This window comes from Rattus norvegicus, chromosome 10, assembly GCF_021556685.1.
Source record: "Rattus norvegicus strain SHRSP/BbbUtx chromosome 10, alternate assembly SHRSP_T2T, whole genome shotgun sequence".
Taxonomy (NCBI): Eukaryota; Metazoa; Chordata; class Mammalia; order Rodentia; family Muridae; genus Rattus; species Rattus norvegicus.
The window spans coordinates 41,423,322-41,446,155 of record NC_141543.1 but is presented as its reverse complement, the minus strand read 5'-3'; the positions used below and the strand labels follow the sequence as shown (position 1 = coordinate 41,446,155).

Here is a 22,834-nt window from a genome sequence, read left to right as displayed (position 1 = left end):
CAATTGCCCTATCAATGAAATGGTTAGCTAACAAGCCTGTTTGGATAGAGCAATGCTCCTTAAGTAAGGAAAGTCTACAGGCCCTAGAATAGCTGGTCCAAGAGCAGTTTGATGTTCAATATATAGAAGAGTACATCAGCCCTTGGAATTTTCCTATATCTATCATTAAAAAGAAATCTGGAAAATGGAAGTTGCTAAATGATCTAAGAGCCATTAATAAGGTAGCACAGCCTGTGGGTTCCTTAAAACCTGGATTCCCTTTAACTTCTTTGTTACCGAAGACATAGCCTACTACAGTGACTTATTCAAAAGATTGCTTTTTCTCAATACCCATGCAAGAACAAGATAGAGAGAGGATTGCTTTCACTGTGCCCACATTTAACCGCAGACAGCCCATTAAAAGTTATCAGTGGAAGATTTTACCACAAGAAATGTTAAACAGCCTCACCTTGTGTCAGTATTCTGTACAACAGTCATTAGAAATAATTTGCAAAATTTTCTCAATCAACAATTTTATCATTATACGGATGATAACTTGTTGCTTGATTCTGATACAGATACTTTGGGAGAAAATGTTTGTTAAAATAAAAAGAATTTTGCTATGTTTGGGGATACAAATGCTCCTGAAAAAAATAGGAGATTCTATCAATTCTCTAGGATATAAATTAGGTCTATAGAAATTCAGCAACAGAGTATACAGATCAGAAGAGATCAGTTACAAACTCTTAATGATTTTCAAAATTTGCTGGGAGATATTAGCTGGCTTCATCCTACAATTGGATTAACTACTCAAGAGTTAAGTTATTTATTTCAAACCTTACAAGGTGATTTAGACTTAAGTAGTCCAACAAAACTTATCTGCTGAAGCTGAGGGAAAATTGGTTCTGGCAGAAAGAGATTACAGGATGCACATGTAGATTACTTGCATTTCAAGCTTGACTGCATTTTAGTTATTTTACCTTCTACTCATACTCCCATAGGAATTCTTGTACAGAGAGAAAACAATATCTTGGACTGGATAATTTTTAGCACATAAACAGAGTAAAAGATTAAAAACCTGTATAGGAAATGTTTCTGATTTGATTGTGAAAGAAAGAGTAAGACTTTGTAAATTAACAGAAACATACCCAGTAGAGAGTACAGTGGCTTATACTAATGCTGAAATTACTTTGTTGTGGGTAATCAATGAAGATTGGCAAAGAGCTTGCAATTTTTTGGGGGGAGAAATTAACAACAAATACCCCAAAAGCACACTCCAGTTTATAAAAAGAACTAATTTGATTTTCTTCTTATAGTGTAATGGCTAGTCCCAGTTGTCAGCTTGATAGTATCTGGAATGAACTACAATCCAGAAATGGAGGGCACACTTATGACCCAATGAATCAATGAAACAAAGAGTTGGTTCTTTGTGATAAACAAACCCTTATCCAAACTAACTCAAAGGCAGAGGAAGGGAGGGAGGGAGGGAGAAAGAGAGAGAGAGAGAGAGAGAGAGAGAGAGAGAGAGAGAGAGAGAGAGAGAGAATGAATCAAAATTAACAAAATCAGAAAGGAAAAGTGGGGGGGGGGGTTGGGGATTTAGCTCAGTGGTAGAGCGATTGCCTAGCAAGCGCAAGGCCCTGGGTTTGGTTCCCAGCTACAAAAAAAAAAAAAAAAAAAAAAAAAAAAAATTGAAAAATCTAAATGAAATGGAAACTTCTCTTGATAGATTCCACTTACCAAAGTTAAATCAAGATCAGATAAAAAGTCTTCTAGCCAAAAAAAAAAAAAAAAAAAGCCCCAGGGCAAGATAGTTTTAGCACAGAATTCACTAGACTTTTAAAAAAGATCTAATACCAATACTCCTTAAATTATTTCACAAAATAGAGACAGAAGGAACATTGCCATTTTTTAAATGAGGCCATAGTCACCCTGATACCCAAACCACACAAAGACTCAACAACAACAAAGAGAGAGAGAGAGAGAGAGAGAGAGAGAGAGAGAATTTCAGACCACATTCCTTCATGAGTATTGATGCAAAAATACTCAATAAAATATTTATGAACAACTCAAGTATGCATTAAAAATATAATTCACCATGATCACCATGAGACGCATGGGTGGTTCAACATATGAAAATCTGTCAATGTAACCCACCATATAAATAACTAAAATAAAAAAACCACATGACCTCATTAGAAGCTGAAAAAGCTTATGACACAATCCAACACCTTTTTATGAAAAAGGTCTTTGAGACATCAGGGATACAGGGAACATACCTAAACATAACAAAGACAATATATAGCAAGCCAATAGCTTGCTATTGGAAAGAAACTCAAAGCAATTTCACTAAAAGTAGGACCAAGAAAAGGCTATCCACTCTCTCTCTCTCCATATCTATTCCATATAGCACTTAAAGTTCTAGCTAGAGCAATAAGACAACTAAAGGATATTAAGGGGAAGAAGTCAAAGTATCGCTATTTGCAGATGATATGATAGTATACATAAGCAACCCCAAAAATTCTACCAAAGAACTCCTATAGCTGATAAACACCTTCAGTGAATGGCTGGAAACAAAATTAACTAAAAAAAAAAAAATCAATAGCCCGTCTATATACAAACTTTAAACAGGCTAAAGAAGAAATCACAAAAATAATACCTTTCACAACAGCCACGAATAATATGAAATATCTTGGTGTAACTCTAACCAAGCAAGTGAAGACCTATATGACAAAATCTTTGAAGAAGGAAACTGAAGAACATATCAGAAGATGGAAGATATCTGTTCATGAATTGATAAGATTAACCACAGTAAAAAGGGCCATCTTTTTAAAAAGCAATCTACAGATTCAATGGAAGTCACATCAAAATTCCAACACATGGGGCTGGAGAGTTGGCTCTGTGGTTAAGAGCGCTGCTTCCAGAGGTCCTGAGTTCAAATCCCAGCAACCACATGGTGGCTTACAATCATCTGTAATGAGATCTGATGCCCTCTTCTGGTTTGTCTGAAGACAGCTACAGTGTACTTATATATAAAATAAATTTAAAAAAGAAAGAGAAAAATCTAATACAAACCTTTATAAACTTTGAAAGAAAAATACTCAACTTCATATGGAAAACAAAAAACCTAGGTTAGCTAAAAGAACCCTGAACAATAAAAGAACTTCCAGAGGTATAACCATCCTTGATTTTAAGTTGTACTACAGAACAACAGTAATAAAAACCATGTGGTATTGGCATAAAAACAGACAGGCTGTTCAATGGAATCTAATAGAAGACTCAGATAAATCCATGAAGCTATGAACACTTGATTTTTGACAAAGACAAAATTATATAATAAAAATGAAAACATCTTCAACAAATGGTGCTGGTCTAACTGGATATCTGAATGCATAAGAAAGCAATTAGTTCCCTATTTATTGTCCTGTACAAAACTCAAGTCCAAGTAGATCAAAGACCGCAACTAAAACCAGAGACACTAAACCTAACAGAGAAAGTTGGAATAGCTGTGGACTCTGCACAGGAGACAACTTCCGGCACAGAACACCAATCGCAAGGGCACTAAAATGGACAATTAAAAACTGAGAGCTCACGAAACTGAAAACATCTGTTTTTCAAAGGCAAAAGACACAATCAAAAGGATAAAATATAGCCTATGGAGTGGGAAAGGATCTTCATCAACCTCACATCTGACAGAGGACTAATATCCAAAATATATAAAGAGTTCAAGAAACTAGACATCAACAAGACAATACAATTAAAAATGGGCTACAGATCTAAACAGAGATTCTCAATAGAGGAATCTCAAATGACTGAGGAGCACTAAAAGAAATCCTCAACATCTAACCATCAGGTGAATGTGACTAAAAATGACTCCGAGATCCCATCTTACATCCCTCAGAATGGCCAAGATTAAAAGCATAAGTGACTGCTCATGCTGGCAAGGATGTGGGGCAAGGCAAACACTCCTTTATTGCTGGTGGGAGTACAAACTTGTATAGCCACTTTGGAAAACAACGTGATGGTTTTTCAGAAAATTGACAATCAATTTACTTTAAGACCCAGCTATATCACTCCTGGGTATATATTCAAAGGACTTTCAACCGTACCACAAGGACACTTGCTCAGTTAAGTTCATAATAGCTTTATTCATAATAGCCAGACACTGGAAACAACCTAGATGTCCCTCACCCAAAGAATGGATAAAGAAAAAGTATACTTACACAATGGGGCATTATTCAGTTGTTAAAAAACAATGACACCATGAAATCTGCATGCAAATGGATGGGAGTAGAAAGGATCATCCTGAGTGAGGGAGCCCAGGCCCAGAGAGTCAAACATGGTATAGACTCACTTATAAGTAGATATTAGTCGTAAAGTAAAAGATAAGCACGCTGCAATTCACAGACCCAAAGAAGCTAAGGAACAAGGAGGGCTCAAGCGGGGGTGGGGGGGGGCGCATGAATCTCACTGAGAAGGGTTAGCTGGAGGGAGGGAACTGAATGGGTGGTGGGGATGGGGTTGGAACAGGAGGGATCAGGTCGGGGAAGGATGGGGGGAGAGAGTACTAAGAGAGACAACTAGCATCAGGGAACATCTCTAGGATGAGCTAGCAACCTAATATAGTGGGAAGTTCCAGGAATCTGTGAGGGTGACCCTAGCTGAGACTCCTAGCAATGGGGGATATGGAGCCTGAACCAGCCATCTCCTGTAACCAGGCAAGATTTCCAGTAGAGGAATTCAGCTACAAAAGCTTCAGTTTTACACTTTGTCCTGCCTACAAGATGTGCAGGGATAAAAGTGGTGCAGAAATTGGGGAGGGACAGCCAATGACTGGTCCAGCTTGGGACCCATGCCATGAGAGGGAGCCCAGCCTGACACTGCCTGCAGGGCTGAGGACCCGGAGGCTGGATAGCTCAGAGATCTAGGGGAACCAAACATGCCTGGCCATTCCCCACTCCCGAAAGTCAACCAAATGAGAGCAACTGATAGAAACAGATGCAGAGAGTCTGAACATTAGGCAGAGCTTGGGGAATTCTTCAGAAGCAGGGGATGAAGGACCGTAGGAGCCAGAGAAACCCACAGAATCAACTAACCTGGGCTCAGAGAGACTCACAGACTAAACTGCCAACTAGGGAGCCTACATGGGACTGACCTGGGCCCTCTGCAATATGTTATAGTTTTATAGGTTGGTCTTCACATGGGACTACCAACAGCAGGAACAGGGGCTGTTTCTAATTCTGAGGCCTGCCTGTGGGACCTTTTCCTCCTTTTGGGTTTCCTCTTCTAGCCTTAATAGGAGAGTGGGGGTGCCTAGTCTTTATGAGACTTGGTATGCCAGGCTGCTGTTTGATACCCATGAGAAGCCTGCTCCCTTTAATGGACAGGAACAGTGTAGGAGTGGATGGGGGGAGGGGGATGGAGGAGACTAGGAATAGAGGTTTGAAGGGAAACTAATTTTTTAAAAAACAAGAGGAAAACTTCTATAGCACTGATTCATTCTATGGCTGATGTCTCTATTATAACCATAGAAGAATGGCTGCCCAGATGTCCTGTTATGGAGGTAAATTCAATGCTGATAGGATTGGGAACTATGATCTTTAATGAGATTAAATGAAGTGCTACAAAATTATAATGTATAGGTCCAGAAGGCCTAATGACAACCTTAGGTTTGTCATGCTCTGATTAATCTCTGGGGAATAGACATTCTGCAACAAACTAATGTTATATTCCCACCTTTAATGCTACCTAATCTTCACAAGGGTAGTGGCTAATACAAAAGATGGGATATCAAAAAGAGAAAGGATTGGGTAAAGACTTACTAGGGATTATTGAACCAATTTTGCCACAAGGACGAAACCGTCAACATGGATTGGGTAATTCAGAGGCCATTGAAAAATACCACATGTAAAAACGGCAGGGAAATCAGGAGCTACTGGACATCCCTCTAGCCCCTTTTAAAAGAAAAGGTTACAGACTCTTCAGCTGCTAGTCTAAGAACAGCTGGAAAATGGGTGTATAGAACCCTCTTTTTCTCTCTGGAATTCTCCTGGTTTTGTAATTAAAAAGAAATCTAGTAAATGGAGATTATTGACTGATTCAGGAACCATTAATGCCACCACGTGGCCAATGGGAACTTTACAGCCTGGTTCACTTAACACCCACAGCTGTTCTTAAAGATTGGCCTTTAATAGTTTTGAATTTAACAGACTGCTTTCATCCTGATGATGAGGGACATTCAGCACTTTCTCTTCCGTCTCTCAATCCTAAAGTACCTCAGCTTTGATATGAAAGATTCATGCATCACCTCAAGACAGGGCAAACTCCCCTACTATGTGTCAATACCATGTAGGAAAGGTTTTAGGGCCTGTGAGGAAGGCCTTGCCTCAGTCTCACATTATTTATTTTATGGATGGATCCTGTTAGCCACCTCCAAAAGAGGAAGAGCTACACTTCATATATGACAGGACTCCAGATAGGCTACGTAAAAATGAGCCTATTACCACCCAGGAAAATGCCCAGAGATCAGACACTACAATATCTGGGGTAGCTACTAGTAATTAGAACAACTGTGAAACCATGATGAGATGTCCATTACACAAGACAATTTAAAAACACTTAACACTTTCGGACATTATTAGGCAGTATTAATTGGCTACATCATACCTTAGGAAAGCCTGTGGTATGCCTTAGGAATACCTAAGTTGTTGAACGGTCTTTATATATTATCTCAAGAGGCAAGAAAAGAAACATAGGCATGTCAATCCAGACTAAAAGAGGCATTTGTGTATCCAGTGGATACGTCCCATCCTTTCGACGTAATGATTTTCTTCTCTAAACTGGCTTTCACAGCTATTTCAGCACAACGGGACAAACCTTTGGAATGGATTTATTTAGACCATAAGGGTCATAAAGCATTGACTGCTTACCTTACTCTTGCTCACTTGGTAAATAAGGGAGGACCCGATGTCAACAATTACATTACCACTACCCAGTAAGCAGTTTTTAAGAGCATTACCAAACACAATGGATTTTTACATCTCATTCATAGATTTTTGTTCAAGAATTAGAAATTTTACTTCAGCAGGCAAGCTATGGTATTTTCCTTATATGAACTCAATTTGTGACTAGCAAATTGTCCAACATAACCCCATTCCAAAGGTCTTTATGTAACTTATTGATGGCTGGTCTAACGGTGTAGGACGGATTCCAGGCCTGGATATTAACCAATCTTTTAGTAATTCGTTTTTCAGACAAACAGGTATATATGGCTGTTTTGGCTCCTACATTACAGTTAATTAGAAGACCCTTAGATGTTATGTCAGATTCTGCTTATATGGTAGGATTATTGCCAGCCATAAAAAGTGCTTTAATTTGCCTTCATATCCTGAGGGAAAGTTCCCTTTACTACAGAATCTACAATGATGGGTTAAGACACGCAAATGTCCTCTGCTTATTACATTCGTGCCTGTGCCCCCCCCCCTTCCTGATTTCATTGCAGAAAAATAAGGACGCTAACGCAGGCACACTCCCCTCTCTGGAACGAAAACGGCTAGCCAGGCAGAACATAAGGCTGAGGGAACAAAAAGCAAATGGCAGCCATGGAAGGGTGGGTGAGCCAACACATGGAGAGCTAAAGCAGTGAGTGCCATACTTAAAAAGAGAAAAGAGGAGCAGTGGGTCACGGACTGAGTCTTCAAGCTCTCAAAGAACTAATAAGTAGCACTAGTAACATAATTCCTCCCAGAAGCCCAAAGCACCTGAGTCTCAACAGATATTGCCACCACTGTGGATCAAGTGCTGATGAAGTCTGTGACAATATGGAGCCCGATCTCAGCCGCCGCTCTGTTTATGTTTCTTCCTATCCTACGAATACGTCCGATGTTGAGACTAAATCAATCTTTGGTTATTTTTTCATTGCTGCAGATGAACCAAGGTCTGTGTAGCTGAACGATCCGTTGCTTGACCGCTCAGCTATATATGCAGCTCTGGGCACGCCGCTCGTGTGGTGGAGAATTTGAGACTGTGACACACTGGACAAAGATCCCGTAACAAGGGGGCGAGAGAATGAAGGAGGCACGAGTAGGCGTCTATGAAAGTGGAGGTTGCCCTTTGTGGGAGAGGAGATTCCATGCCAGGAGTCAGACGGATGTTGACAGGAGAGGGCGAGTTCCAGGGGGCCATGTGAACCTCAAATAACGATCCACTGCCCCTCTTTGTTATGGACCCCGCTGAAGCTACAAGGATAAGGCACGAGGGAGTTCTTCGTGGACCTTCATTTAATTTCACATTTTCTTCTCTTATGAGGTAGAGAAAGATGCCTAAATCCACAATATCGCATGATCCGGAGGTTTACAGGGAATAAACAGAAAATCTCCACTTCTCTTCATTGGGGATCTTGGTGTAAATCACACATTGACCATGGCTGCTGGAGGCTGGGGTCTCCTGGGGCAAAGCCAGGAAGTAGGTGTGGAACTGACAGTGGATAGCTGGGATTCCAGGGCTCCCATGTGGGAAACGGGGAATCCTCCTGGCACATCATTGGCACTGGGTTCCCTTGAAGCTGTGCAGAAGGAACAGTGATGCCATAATCTGAAGGCTGGTACATGGGAGGTTGAGGGTACACAGGGAGCATGGAGTCATCAGCCTCATCGTAGAGAGGACCTGAGAGGGAGGAGAAACAGAATTCATAAGTATGTCACCCTCACTTTCTCTGAATCACGTCTAGCAATGGGCTGTCCTGTGTGGCTTGGTCTATCCTGAACAGGTCCAAATTTCAATCTCTTGGGGTGACAGAGGAACACAGACAAACAGAGAGGACAGACATTTATGCTGCTATGTGCAGTGGAGGCCTGTGGGAATGGGGATTCCCACATGGTGTGCTCTGCTCTGTGCTCATGAAGGACAGGTCACCTGATGCTGCTCTCTAGAGAACCCAAAGGCGGATACAGAAGAGACTAACCTGGGAACCAGCTTTCATGGGGAGTGGAGCCCAGGATCCTGTACAGAGCCTCTGAATAAGGAGAAAACAAGGGTTCAATCCCTGGTCTCTCATTGCAGAGCGTCCTGTGCAGGTCCTGCAGGCTCAGCAGCAGGTGGAAACAGCTTTTCCAGCTCTTCTTCAGGCCCTGCTGATAGAGGCGCTGGCAAAGAGACTTGGTCTTCTTGTGGAGCTTCCTGCCTGGTTGGCCCATTTCCTGTTCGACTACTTCCCACTCCTGCAGGAAGACCCTGATTTCAGAGTCGGTCCATGAGCTACGGGAACGACCTGCAAGGGACGGAGGGCTGTGATGAGTGCCTTTGATGCAATGCACATGTGCATCTGAGCTCCTTAGAGACCCTTTCTGCACACTGGCAAGCCAGAGATGTCTTCATTCAGACACCAGGGCATTAGGAACATGTGCGTGCAAACTCGGACTTGTTATCCGTCCTGCTCTTAGCAGTGTGGAGCACACTCACTTACAAGTATGCGTAGGTGTCTTCAGTCATAGGAAATGCATTGCAGAATAGAAAGGGCTGCTACAGGACAAGTGCTACCTGGGGACATTGTTCTGCCCAGACTCAAGGTTCCTCTCTCCCAGGGAGGCACTAACAGCTTTCAAAATTTAGGGTCTCATGCAAGAAGGACAGAAACCTAGGACTACTGAGTTCAAGTCCATTCTTGATTCAGCTGTCCACATCTGGAGTCTTGTATAAGCCTGTATATATGTAAAACTATGATAGAAGATTTTGGTTTTTAGCTGAGAGTTGCCTCTGAATACCTGAGGGCCTTTGTTCTTCCTCCTTCACACTCTTTCCCACATTGGATTCTTCGGTGTTTTCCAAACTTTCACCTTGGTTTGCTTCTCTCTGCTCAGAAACAAATAAAGAATGTGTTAAAACTGTTTCGTGCAACAAGATTCTGTCTCTCAGCTGTGAGCAGGTTCCGGACCCAGCCCCTTGCAGCATCGCAAAGACAATGGACTCTTCACTCCTGTTCTACAGATGCCGGTCCATCCTCACCAGGGGAAACATCCATGAACATTGGAGGAGCTCCCAAAGTCCCTCTCCTTTGTAGACCTCTGCCACTCCCTTCGTTCCCCTTTCTCGCCGAACTCCTTTTTGTTATCCTAGTGCTACACATCTGTATCTATGCGTCCTCATAAACTCCAGCTTTGATTCAGATACATGAAGAGATCAGATGAATTAGATGAACAAATAATGATAGGTCAGGAAAGACGTAAGGAGAGTGCTCGGCATGATTCTATAATCCTATCTCTCTTCTAAGGGGTGGAGGCAGGTTCAGAAGTTCAGGGTCATCTTGGCTGTATAGTGGGTGTGGCCTAGCCTTGGTTCAATGAGATGCTGCCTTAAACAAAGGGAAAATCAGAAAGGACAAGTACAAGGAGAGGACCAACTTCTGTATGTCTGCTAATTGCAGACATGGCTTCAAGGTAGTTAACTATGTTTTCGCCAAGTTGTCTTGGCCGTGGACACAGCCCACAATGCCTTCCATCAGGCTTGCTCTGAGCACCAAATGGTTCCATATTCATACGGAGAGGAGATGTATGGTAGGGACATTCATTTAGCTATAAAATTTATGAAAGCAATTGAAGACAGATATTTCAGTTATCCTCTACAAAACACAAAAGTGGATTCCCCCCCCCCCCCCACGGCCTTCCAAATCACCTGCATTTTCCTTCCAGAGCTTGGGTGTACTCCACAGAGTCTTGGAACTGGGTTCGCTGTGACCTGGTGGATGAGAGAAAGTCTGGATTGTGGAGGAAGAGCTGTGTTCACTTCCCTGGGCTTCTGGAAGTCTGACAACCAGGTGGAGATCCAGTTGTTTATAAAGCTCTGGGATGTGCCTGAATCAGCCTCAGCCTACCTGGATGTGTAGAGTGGATCAGCAAAGGTTAACCGGAGCCTTTAATCCCACCTCAGGAGGCTAAGGCAGGAGGATGGCTCAAATTTTAGAGAGTTTTAGGCTCCATAACAAGTTCTAGGCTCAAATTCAAATACCAAATAAACTATGTACAAACAAGCTCAACTATTTAGTATTAGTAGAATAAATTCCTCCATATATGTGTGTATGTATATATATGTATGTATTTATGTATAAATATATTCTTGAAAGGAATTCATTAGAATGACTTACAGGCTGTGGTCCTGAACTGGCTGTGACAGGAAAGTCCAAAAGTCCAGGTGGGTCTTTTCTTGTCTTCAGGAAACACTAGATTCCTGAAGAGGCAGGCTCTACTGCAGATGAAGGAACGGACTTGCTAGCCAAGTGACGATCTGCAGCCAAAGAGCAAACGCTTCCTACTTCCATGTCCTTATATAGGATTCTAGCAGGTATGGCTCAGATCAAAGGTGTGTTCCCTCCATGCCTTACAGATCCAGATGAAAAATTCGTGTCTTCTAGCCTCGGGCGGAGAAGTGGATCTACCGATTTAAAATTAGGAGGAAAATCAAACAAATTGTGTCCCTATTTTTTTGATGTTAGTTAATAGCAAATGTAGTCAAGCTGACAACCAAAAATAGTTATCCATAGTTTACATTTATTTTTGAGACAGGGTCTCTTTCCATAGCTCTGACCATTCCAGAACTCACCATGTAGAGTCCCCATATCTGTCTGTCTGCCTCTGCTTTGCCTAATCCAACACGGGGATTAAAGGCATGAGCCACTATGCCCATGTAATTTAATATTTGACACGTTTACTAAATATGTTCACATGACCTAAAGTTACATCGTAAATGTGAACCATATAGATTTTTTTAACCCTGTAATTGTTGTAAATAAAAATCATCTCTAAAATTGTAGCTAATCTATAGTAATCAGGAAAGGAGGATCTGGCAATATCATCACCAAAAGGCACAAAGAGAAACAGAAAGCAGTGAAGGAGATCAAGGAATAGCAGGAACCCGAGGTCTGAGGAAAAGGCAGGAGTGGCAGAGTAGTGGGGACCCTATGATGAAGGCCACCCTGGACTTGTCCACTCTGGGCCTGGCCACCTAGCCTGGCCATCTTTCATTTCATCTCAGTACTGTTATCAGCCTGACTGTGTCCTGAACCCTTCCCTGCTCCACAGAAACACTCAGCTGCTGCTTCTAGCAGATGTGGTGAAAGGTGTTGGGACCATCTTCACGTGAGTACAAAGGAAACTGGGATACAACATGGATGACTAATTTGAACAGGGAACCAGGTCATTCAGTTCAAGGGTAGGGAAAACCCTCGTTCCTTTTCTTCTCGGGTTTTTACTTGGTTTGAGTTTGTTGAGAAGGAAGATCCCAGGCTATTTATCCTGTAACCTACTCTGGAGCCAAGAATGACCAACGGTTTTGCTCCTTCTCCCTTATCTCCTAGTTGCTGGGATTACATCCAGTGGTCACATATTCATGTGATAAAGCGAAGGGAAAGCTATTGGTTCATATAAGGAAACAGAGTTGGGTTTTATTAAGTGATTTTTAATACGTATTTGAAGCACCGGGACAAGAGAAATTCAACTTGGACGAATGGGTGTGAATTCCTCATAAGAAATTTGCTTTTGATTCTTCTATCTTGTTCTTCTCATTCTTGTTCTTGTTCTACTACTAGTAGTAGTACTACTTCTACTTCTATTGTTGTTGTTGCTGTTGTTGTTGTTGTTATTATTAGTCCAGACATAGTTGAAGTATCCTAGGCTCACCCGCAACTTCCTTAGTAGTATAAAATGACCTTGACCTCCTTCTCCCTGCCTCTGTCCCCTGAAACTGAAGCTTTGGCCTGACACAAGCCTGTCTTCCCTCTTTTGTTTTGTCCTTTTATCTCCTTTTAAATACTCCACTTTCCTTTGTTCCTTTCTTCATTTATTTCTTCTTCCTTTGCTGACCCAAGCTCTCGTTGCCACGTTGGCAATCACTTGTTGTACAACTAACTTTTCAATCAAGGGATACTGAGAACAGAGAGGTCTGGCATATTCTTTGTGTAACCTTCTCAACTGAGGCACCCAGGCAGTCAGAATCCTGAAGCATCTGTAGACCAGGAATGAGGAATTCCTTTTTTCCTAATGATGTAACAGGTTGATTCTCTTAACCTATTCACAGTTAAGGGGCTAAGGTGACACATGAAAACAGTTTTCATCTATGTGCTTTATGAGATGGCAGTAGGTTAAGTTGGAAATTGAGATGTACCCAAGAACTGAAGGGCAGACAGAGAACCCAGCATCAGGACAGCTCATGGGCACTAGGTCTCAGGGTCATATCTAAGCAAGAAAACTCTTCTATCCTATTTTGTCATTCACAAGTCTGAGGGGCTCATGCTGGGTCCCAGATGTGGACAGCTGTGCTGATGACATATCTGAACTCAGTGGTCTAGGATGTCAGCCCAGTGTAATCTCTGTAGGCCCAGAGGCCAGGAAAGGCCCAGTGTAAAGGGACTCTGAGTCCCATATCAGGACAGGTTCCCTGGGTAGCCAGTGTCACGTGCAAACTTTGTCTTTTCTAGATCTAACCCCAGGGCTTCCTAGCAATACTGTCACCAAGACTGAGTAAAGCTATGTGTGACGTGCCCTGCACTCAGAGGCCAGATGAGGGTGTGGGATCCTCAGGAGTTTCAGAGGGTTGTGAGCCACCATGCATGTACTGGGAATCTAACCCAGATCCTCTGGAAGAACAGCAAATCTGCTTAGCACTTGGTCTTTCCTGTCTCTCATGGTGATTCTTTTTGGAGACAGACTCTCGGTGTGTAGCTCTAGTCGGTCTTGCTATGCAGACCAGGCAGGACTTGAACACTGTCTTTATAGTACTGGAATTGAAGGTGTATACTACCATGGCACACCAGGAAAATGTCTTTCACAAAACCAGACCAAATGGGAGCATAGTAATCTTTATTCCTTTCAGTACTCCCTGTGTACAGCCCTACTCCTGAGATACATGGAAGATGGTTCTTATATGAAGAAAGAGTTTAGGATAAATATTAACATTCAGAAACGCCCACTGTTCAGTGAAACACACCTGCACATTTTTTAGTATCTTTTTGTTTTTACAGATTTTTAAATGTTTCACATCATTATTAATTTTATATACATATAATAATTAACAGAGTTATCCAGGATCTCCATCTAGGTCAGTATTAACATCAATGTCAAGACCTTGTTTCTTTAGAAAGAGTGAAAACGCTCGTGGAGCGCAGGGCAATCCCAGCACTTTGGATCAGGAAGATCCTGATTTATATCCAAACTTGTTAACCATGAAGAGCACAGAGAAAGGGGAGAGAGATTATAGTATAGAAGGTCTACTGTGCTTTCAACTCCATATTACTCACTGACATAGACGAAAGTATCCCAGAGTACCCAAGACAAATTTATTTTATCATATATTTCCAGGTATTAATATACCATACATTTTTCACTTCACCGATTGTGTTCCCACTGCCAAGTTCCTGCAGTGAGGGCCATGCTTGACAACGCACAGCAACCTCAGAGTCTCATTTACCCATCACATATAACATTAAAACCCGCTTGAGCCACATTTTGTTAATTTCCCAGCCTGTTAAACCCTGATAACAGGGCTTGATATTTAATTCTGCTCCAAGTCCTCAGGTTTCCTTTAGAGCGCACCACTGAGCAAACCTGATGATGTATTTAGGTAGAAAGACAGTGAGCAGTAACCTGGGGAACCCTGGAGTGTCTACCGAGGACTCGGTACTACTGGAGTTGACCTGTAATTACTAAAACCAGAAGGACAACATTCCAGCCTTTATCTCACTCCTCTTTCCCAGTGAACACGACAATACACCAAGGAATGACAGTACTTAGCCAGGACGGTCTGCATGTATCGACTGTCCAATGCCTTAAAATTTGGGCACGTGTGATTTACAAGGATTCCTTCTAAGCGATTATTCAAGACCCACAAAATGAGATAATGTTGTTTGAGGCTTCGCTCAAAGTAAACGTGTTGGGCGAATCTCCCCACGGGAGCAGACAATATATCCTCCCGCAGCAGCTTCTCCACAGTATAGACCTGGGGGGGCGGAGGCTGGAGAGGCTTCTGGAGAAGTGTCTGGGCATCCACTGCGCTTCATATCGAAGGCCATTTGCTCCTCCGTGAGATGGGCAAGATCTCAGGACTCTCAGGTTGCAATGCCTGGGTCATTCAAACCATGTGGCACCAGCAAGAGAGGCTAGGAGAGGCTATGAGAGGCTATGAGAGGCTAGAGGGGAAAGTGCAAGAGACCCCAGCAGTTTTGGAGATGCTGGGAAACCACGGGATGACCATAAAGAACAGCAGCAGCAATGGAGTGGGGCAAGCAAGTGTCTAGAAGAGAAGCTGTTTGACTGCAAAGGGCGCAGCTGAAGAAATGACGCAAGACCTGCAGTTACAGAAGCTTCTCCAGACACTGATGCTCCCCATAGACACTACAGAAATGCCATGGTATGAACTGCTTTACAAACCTATAGAGACAAATGCATTGACTACTGTCTGAGTTGTCAGAGGGTGGGGTTTTTGTGACCCTGTTTATAAAGACTTTTGGAAATTTGTGCAAAGTGAGGAAGACGCTGCTGCTTGGTTGTTCTTGGTGTCCCCGGATTAAATTACCAAAGGAAAGGAATGCGTTTTGTGATAAAATTAACCAACTTTTAGAATCTCAGTAAAGGGCGAAGGACCACAATTAATTCTTTGATAAAACTGAATGGCTGGAGATGTGGAGAAATCGTTAAAAGGGTTCTAAGTGTTCCCTGGAAGAGAATCTTGTCTCTAGCAGCCACAGAGCTTGAGTTATGGGAAATCAAGCTAGAGTTCTCATTGTAAGGTTCGCTGAGTTACAGAGAAAATTCATGCGTCAACCTGGGAGGGTGTCGGGGATCCAGTACCTTGGGATGTGGATGAGTGGGAGAACCCCTATTGAAGCTGAGGACACTGAAGAATCAGCATAAGATGTACTCTGCCCACACAACCTTAAATCTCGCTGTCTTAGATGGGGTTTCTATTGCTGACCCAAAGTACCACAGCCAAAAAGCAAGTTATTCTGGAAAGGGCTTATTAGGCTTATAATTTCATATTGTATTACTTTTTCTTTTCTCCCCTCCTCTCCTCTCCCCTCCTCCTCCTTCTTCTACTCCTTCTTCTCTCTCTCTCTCTCTCTCTCTCTCTCTCTCTCTCTCTCTCTCTCTCTCTCTCTCTCTCTCTCTCAGCAGAGGGATGAGGGGAAGAACCAGGAAGGTGATGGGCAGGGCTTCCAGAGTAGTGGGGCCGAGAGTGGAGAGATTTGACAGGACTTACTGGAGTCACAGAGGGTTGTACACCACCAGGCATGTTCTGGGGGCATCTTGTCCAAGTCCTCTTAACCGTTGGATCATCCCTACAGCTCATGGGATTTTGTTTTAGACACAGGGTCTCATTGTATGGCCCTATTTTATCAGGAACTTGCTGTGTATGTCAAGATGGACTCTAATTCATAGAGACCTGCGCCCTGTGCCTACCAGGGACTGAGATTAAAGGCTGCAAAACCACATTGGGCTAGGTTTTCTTTTGCATTCATTTGCCAAGCTTTACGAAGTGAACTGTGGAGCCCAGTTCACACTTATTCTGCATCACTCCAACCTCCCTGCTTCCCACATCTTTGACTGCAGACTGCTGGGATGGGGCTGTGCATTCCTCTGCTTTTTCTTTCTGGAACTTTTCCTCATTACGCTTCACCTGGACAGTGGCAGGCAGTGCTTTGCACAGGATAGGCACTTTGCCTTCTGGAGTTTCTGCAACAACTGCTCTGGCAGAAGGAGTTTGTTCCTGAACTGTTTATTTTAGCGATCTGGGGCTTTTCTCCATCTCCTCCACATCTGCCCACCACCTCCAGCTTCTCTCTTTTCTCTTCATTCTCTAGAGTCGCCTTTACACCCACTCTGCTGTGTCCAACCTATTTTCTTCGAGATTCCTCCCTAAACGTAGCAACACCCAGACATAGGCCCCACTATTTACAAGCTCCTGGCTGGATCCTCAACCACACTGCTCCACTTCCTGGTATCTGCAGTCCTGGCTCCCAACACCAGAAGCTAACCCCTGTCCCACTGACCAGGACTTCTGCCACTTTTCTTCATATTCCTTTGCCAAGAAGTTGAGCACAGTCCGTTTCACCAGTTACTACATATTAGCTATGGTTTTACAGAGTGACATTTAAGAATAAATTCAGAGTTAAAAAAAATTCCCATCTTCGTTTTTCCATCAAATGTTTATATATGTGAAGGAATTGCTCATATATGACGAAACCAGTAAGGCAGGCTAATACTTCTGTTTGTAGGTCTTTTATTACTATTAATTCCTTGCTCTTTAAAATTGTCACTGTGTCTCTCTCAGTAGCCCAGGGTATAATGCATTTCTAGTCAATAACTCTTGCCTCACCGTCCTGAGATTGGTGTTAGAAACTTTTGTTTATCCTGTCTTGATCCATACCACACAGGAAGGTAAGATCTGGGTGGATCTGATTCAATCATACCCCCCAGATTTATAAGGGGCCAGATCTCCACAGAGTCCCAGACTTGCAGAAGCCAAAGAAGTGAAGGCAGCTCTCCACACCACACTCCAGGCTCTGCTGGGCCAGTCAGGACATAGTGACTGCTGGATCCCTCATTCTGTGGAATAGTAGGAAGCCCAGGAGGGAACATGGGTGAGTTGGAAAAGCCCACTCTTGTGTCTTTTTGGGAGGGTGGCTGGATTTTTATGGTCTCTGAAACTATCTTACAAGTGACCCTGGCTTGGCTGGGATTTATTTTGTGAACCAGGTTGGTCTCCAACTTGCAGTGTGATCCTTACAACTCCCCTCCCATAGTGCTTAGGCCATAGGCTTGAGCCACTCTGCCTGGCGCTAGAACTCTCAGAGGCACTGAAGTGCACCTCTCACGGGATCCCCCCTTCTCCAGTAATATGACCTCATTTCCTCATCGAATGTAACATGGGTGGAGGTGTTGATACTGTGCATGCATTTTACAGAAAAGGAAACGGAGCCATGATATAGCCAATAATTTTTAAGGACTCACAGCTGTGATACTGAGAGGAGAAACCAGCATGATGTTCAGGTCCAGCATCTTGGTTCTCACGATTTGATTGCTGCTTGTTTGGTCCATTGGTTACTTGTGAGTCTGGCTTAGCTCTTTATATCAAGGCAGTCTGGAGCAGGACAGGTAGTCCTACCTGGTGGGCACTACCCAAGGATCCCTGTGACTCTGATTTCTGAGAACTGGAACTCCAGATATGAGACACAATAGGCAATTTTGTCTTTTAACACAGGGTCTCAGGTGTGGGTTACTCTGGATTTGTAATCATCAGGTACCACAATGACCTCAAATATGGTCCGTCTGCCTCTCCCTTACTTTCTGAGTGGCAAAGGGACTCTCTAAGCACATTCTTTTGCTATTGTCTCCTTTTGACATAAGTTCTCAGTCTGCAACCCAGGATAGCCTTGGTTGAGCTCCTTCTAAGGCCAGGAATATGGGCCTGTATCAGCTGACATGGAGAACATATCTGTTTTTTTATTCATTCGTGCACTTTGAGACAGGGTCTGAGGCTGCCCAGGCTGACCTCAGATTTACTATGATTCCAAGGATGACCTTGAGTTTCCTGAGCTCCAGTCTCAGAGAAGTGCTGGGATGACGGGCATTCGTCATCCTGTTCAGATTTTCAGTGAGTTCCCTTCCATGCCTTACTTCTGTCTCTCCTTAATTCTTATACCACACAGCATTTCTCTACTTTTAAGAACTGTAATCTCTCGGAGGCCAGAATATTCTAGGATTCACAGTGAATCAATGCTGGCCCTGAACTTCTGCTGACGCCCCTGCTTCTGTCTCATTGTTAGGAACACAATCCTCAGCTTTTTTTTTTTTTCTTTTTCTTTTTTTCGGAGCTGGGGACCGAACCCAGGGCCTTGCGCTTGCTAGGCAAGTGCTCTACCACTGAGCTAAATCCCCCCCCCCTTTTTTTTTAAGTTTTAGGCATGGTTTTTTTTTTTTTTTTTTTTTTGGTCTTTTTTTCGGAGCTGGGGACCGAACCCAGGGCCTTGTGCTTCCTAGGCAAGCGCTCTACCACTGAGCTAAATCCCCAGCCCCTTAGGCATGGTTTTATTACTTAACACAGCTTTGGTCTAGAACTCAGGATGTAGCCTAGGCTAACCCTTGAGAAATTGTCTTCCAAACTCAACTTTCTCAGTGAAGTGAGCCCCCACACCATCAGTTATTAATGTTTTGGCATTTTGTTGTTGTCATTTTTTTTGAGACTGGTCTCATTCTCTGATGAAAGCTGGTTCAAATTAGTGACTGCCCTAACCCTGCCTCTCACACGCTGCCATACACTGTGTTTGTACCAAGTGTCTAATTTAATTACTAAGAGAATCCTATTACACGTGTGCAGTCAATACAGTTTACTTTGCTGTTGTTGTTTAGAGAGTCACCGAGGAAACTGGACATGTGGCTGACATCCTAGAATTGATAGAAGACAATGGAGACCAGGAAGTAGAGAATCCCTCAGGTGTCAACTCCTAAAGGTCTGGCTGTGTGTGAAAAATATTTTGTCCCATATTCTCCTCCCCAGTCAGAACGGCTTTCTTAGGCCCCACATAGTGCTGACTCTGGGCACAAAGGAGCTCTTCACAACTTTCTGGGATCCTGATTTTCAACCATGGCTCTGAAGGAATGGGACTGAGTCAGGCTTTGAGCTTCAAATGGGCAAGCTTCCCAGGTGGGCAGTGTACCTAGAAAACCTCCTCTGTTCCCTGACATATTTTATAAAAGAAAACACACTTGCACTTGTCCCTGAGTGACCACATCTTGTGGCTGAAAGGGACTCAGGAAGATGCTAAATCCAGGGATGGCCCACAAGGGTTACTCATTTCCCAAACTTTCATACATCAAAGTCTGGCTGCACAGTATGAAGAACAATCTCTGGAAAACGGTCAGGTGAGCATATTTGTAAAGTCAACTGCTCTCCTCACAATCCTCTGTCCCATGTAGGTCCTTCAGACAGATCATGGAGTCACTGGAAATCAGTGTCTTCCTGCAGGAATGGGAAACTGTTGGACAGGAAGTGGCCTCTCAGGAAGGGAGATCCTGAGAAAGTCTAGAGCTGTTTCCCAGAGGCTCTATCACAAGGGCCCGAGGAAAGGCTGGAGTAGCTGTTTGCACCTGCTGCTGAGCCTGAAGGATCTGTACAGAACTCTATGTAATGAGAGATCAGGGAAGGCCTTGTTTTTTTCCTTATGGGGAGGCTATGCCCAGGATCCTGGGCTCCAGGCAGCACCAACACTTCAGGTTTGCTTTTTCACATTTTCACCTTATATCCTAGAGTGGCATCCACAGGCACAGTCACTCCCCTCCCCCGAGCAGAGGCAAAACTGACAGGAGCACCCGCTCCCCACACTTCTACCTGCCTGCACAGGAAGAACTTGCCATTGTCTAGAGAGGACTAACTGTGAGCCTTGTAGACTCACATGTGTTCAGAACAGAAATGAAGAGTGGATTTCACAGGCAGAGAAGAACCAGAGTGTGGAAGAGATGCTTAACCAGTCCTGTTTTCTCAGGACCTCTCTGTGATGATGGTTCCACCCACCTCCAGCTTGGCCTAAATCCTCAGAGTCGAGAATTCTTGACAGGTTCAGTATACCTCCAAACACCTACGTGTACTGGCTTCAGGACTGTAAAACGTCAATTGTCCCCCTCACCAGTGACAACCCTGGAGGATCATTTCAACAAGTGCTCTCCATAGCTGGTTCACGCCCCTGACCAAGGGGACCCCAGCCTCCCTCAGAAGTTTCAACCTCAGTATAATCCAGATCATCAGGGAAGATAACAGAAATCTCAGTCATCCTCTCTCCGAAGAACTGAGGATACACCTTGTCCCTTTGTAACTGATGCCCCTGTGTCCACCTCACATCAGAATAAAATGTGATATTAAGTGAATGGACAGGACTTCATTCTTTATGCCCTGTTCTTGACCTTCCAAGGAAACCATAACTATTGAAAGGTAGGGTGGGATGGTCATCTGTTAAGGTGGTCAGGGAGCTGACCTTCCCCCTCCCTATTAGTCTTTTATTGTGGAGGCCCTATGTCTAGAATGGCAACTCTTAGTGCCAGGAGAGCCGTTCAATCCCATCTCCACTCTCTCTTCTGTGGTCAGAGAACTTCTATTAACTGTGCTCATGGTTTCTGGATAAACCAAAGACATAACTGTTCAGGGTACACTTAACCACGGGTTTACTTGTAAATATGAGAGAGAGAGAGAGAGAGAGAGAGAACAGCCAGGGGTATATCTGTGAGAGCTCCGAGCAGAGAGAGAATGGAGCAGACCAAGCATGTTCAGCTGACTAGACCTGGCCAGGAGAAAAAAACGAGCAGAGATGAGAACTAGAGAGTGGAACATGGCGAGAGGGGGAGCTCAAGAGAGCAATGAGAAGGAGGTGGGGAGGCAAGAGCATGAGGAAGGGAGAGAGGGAGGCCGAGGGTTGCAGCCATTAAGTAGCAGGATTATAAAGAGAATGAGTCTCTGGAAGGACCTAATCCCCCCTTGGAGGGCGCTAATCTCTTGAGTTGGGTTCTTTTTTTTTTTTTTTTTCATTCAAAATAGATTCTTCTCTCATACAATACACCCTAACCACAGTTTCTCTTCCCACCACGCCTACCATCTACCCCACTCCCTTCTGGATCCACTCCCCGTCAGCATCCCTTCATAAAAGAGCAGGCCTCCGAGAGACAACAACCGATTATACACGCAAAAAGAAAATACCGTAAGACAAGGTAAAAGCCCCCAAATGAGTCTAGGCAAGGCAACCCAAAAGGAAAAAAAATGTTCTAAGCACAGCCCAAAGTGTCGGAGACACACCCACTCCCACAGTTAGGAGTCCCACAAGAACAGCAAACTACTAGCCACTAGCCACAACACAGATGCCGAGGACCTGGTACAGATCCCTGTAGGTTCCGTGCTTGCTTCAGTCTCTGTAAACCATGTGTCCTGCTTAGTTGATTTGGTGCGTCATGTTCGCCTGGTGTCCTCTATCCCCTCTGACTCCCACAATCTTCCCACAATCTCTTCCATGGGATTCCCAGAGCTCCCGTGGCGGCCTCCAGTGTAGACTCTCTCTCCACATAGTCTTACTGTGTGGGTCTCTGCATTTGCTCCGGTCTGGAGGAAGCCTCTCTGATGAAACCGGACAACAAGGCACCGATCTCTGAGCATAGTAAAATATCGTTAAGAATCACTGACTTTTTTTTTTTTTTTTAAAGACTAGGCTTTGGTTCTACTCTAGATCTCTGGACCATTCGGTCTCCATTTCTTGGCATTCCAAATAGTGTTGGGCATGGGTGCCCTCTTACGGAGCAAGCCAGCCTCAAGTTAAATCGGACATCGCTTTCTACTCTCACAAGTTCAGTACCGCCATTGCCCCAGCACATCTTGCAAGCAGGACACATTGTAGGTCAAAGGTTTTGTGGCCGGGTGGGCTTATTTAAGGTATCGGATGAGACAGGGTCTCACTCCATAATTCTGGCTGTCTTAGATCTCGCTATGTAGACCAAGTTGGCGGGCGATTCACAGAGATTCACCTACCTCTGTCACAGAAGTGCCTGGATTAAAGGCATGCACCACCCTGTCTTGTTGGAGTGTTGTTTTTGTACACTGTATGAGGATGTGTCTCTGTCCTTCCTTGCCTGCCTAAGGCACCTTCTGATTGGTTAAAATAAAAAGCCTATGGCCTATAGCAAAAGCCAGACAAAGAATAGTAAGGTGGGACTTCCGGACGGAGAGAGGAACTCTGGGAAAGAGAGACGCGCGGGAGATTTGCTACTGAGATGTGAAGGAAGTTGGATCAATGAAACTGAGGAGGTAACTAGCCACACGGTAGAGCTTAGTATAAATG

At 43.7% G+C, this 22,834-nt stretch overlaps 1 protein-coding gene across 1 annotated transcript; it reads right to left on the bottom strand.

Moving 5' to 3' along the window:
* Window positions 1-4,145: 4,145 nt before the first annotated feature.
* On the bottom strand, window positions 4,146-22,595 carry Msantd5l1 (Myb/SANT DNA binding domain containing 5 like 1). The gene is made up of 6 exons (XM_087574940.1): window positions 22,525-22,595; window positions 11,117-11,403; window positions 10,648-10,710; window positions 9,741-9,828; window positions 8,942-9,247; window positions 4,146-8,643 (listed from the first exon to the last, which is right to left on the bottom strand). Exons 3-6 carry the CDS (start codon window positions 10,651-10,653, stop codon window positions 8,366-8,368), a joined length of 678 nt encoding a protein of 225 aa, XP_087431066.1. The 5' UTR covers window positions 10,654-10,710; window positions 11,117-11,403; window positions 22,525-22,595; the 3' UTR covers window positions 4,146-8,365.
* Between the last annotated feature and the right edge of the window lie 239 nt (window positions 22,596-22,834).

Excerpts from the sequence above, each read along its gene's own strand:
- Msantd5l1 (XM_087574940.1), bottom strand. Across the intron at positions 9,248-9,740 it reads GGAAGAACAAAGGCCCTCAG|GTCGTTCCCGTAGCTCATGG; the intron begins GTATTCAGAGGC and ends CGTCCCTTGCAG. Across the intron at positions 8,644-8,941 it reads CCATGAAAGCTGGTTCCCAG|GTCCTCTCTACGATGAGGCT; the intron begins GTTAGTCTCTTC and ends CCTCCCTCTCAG.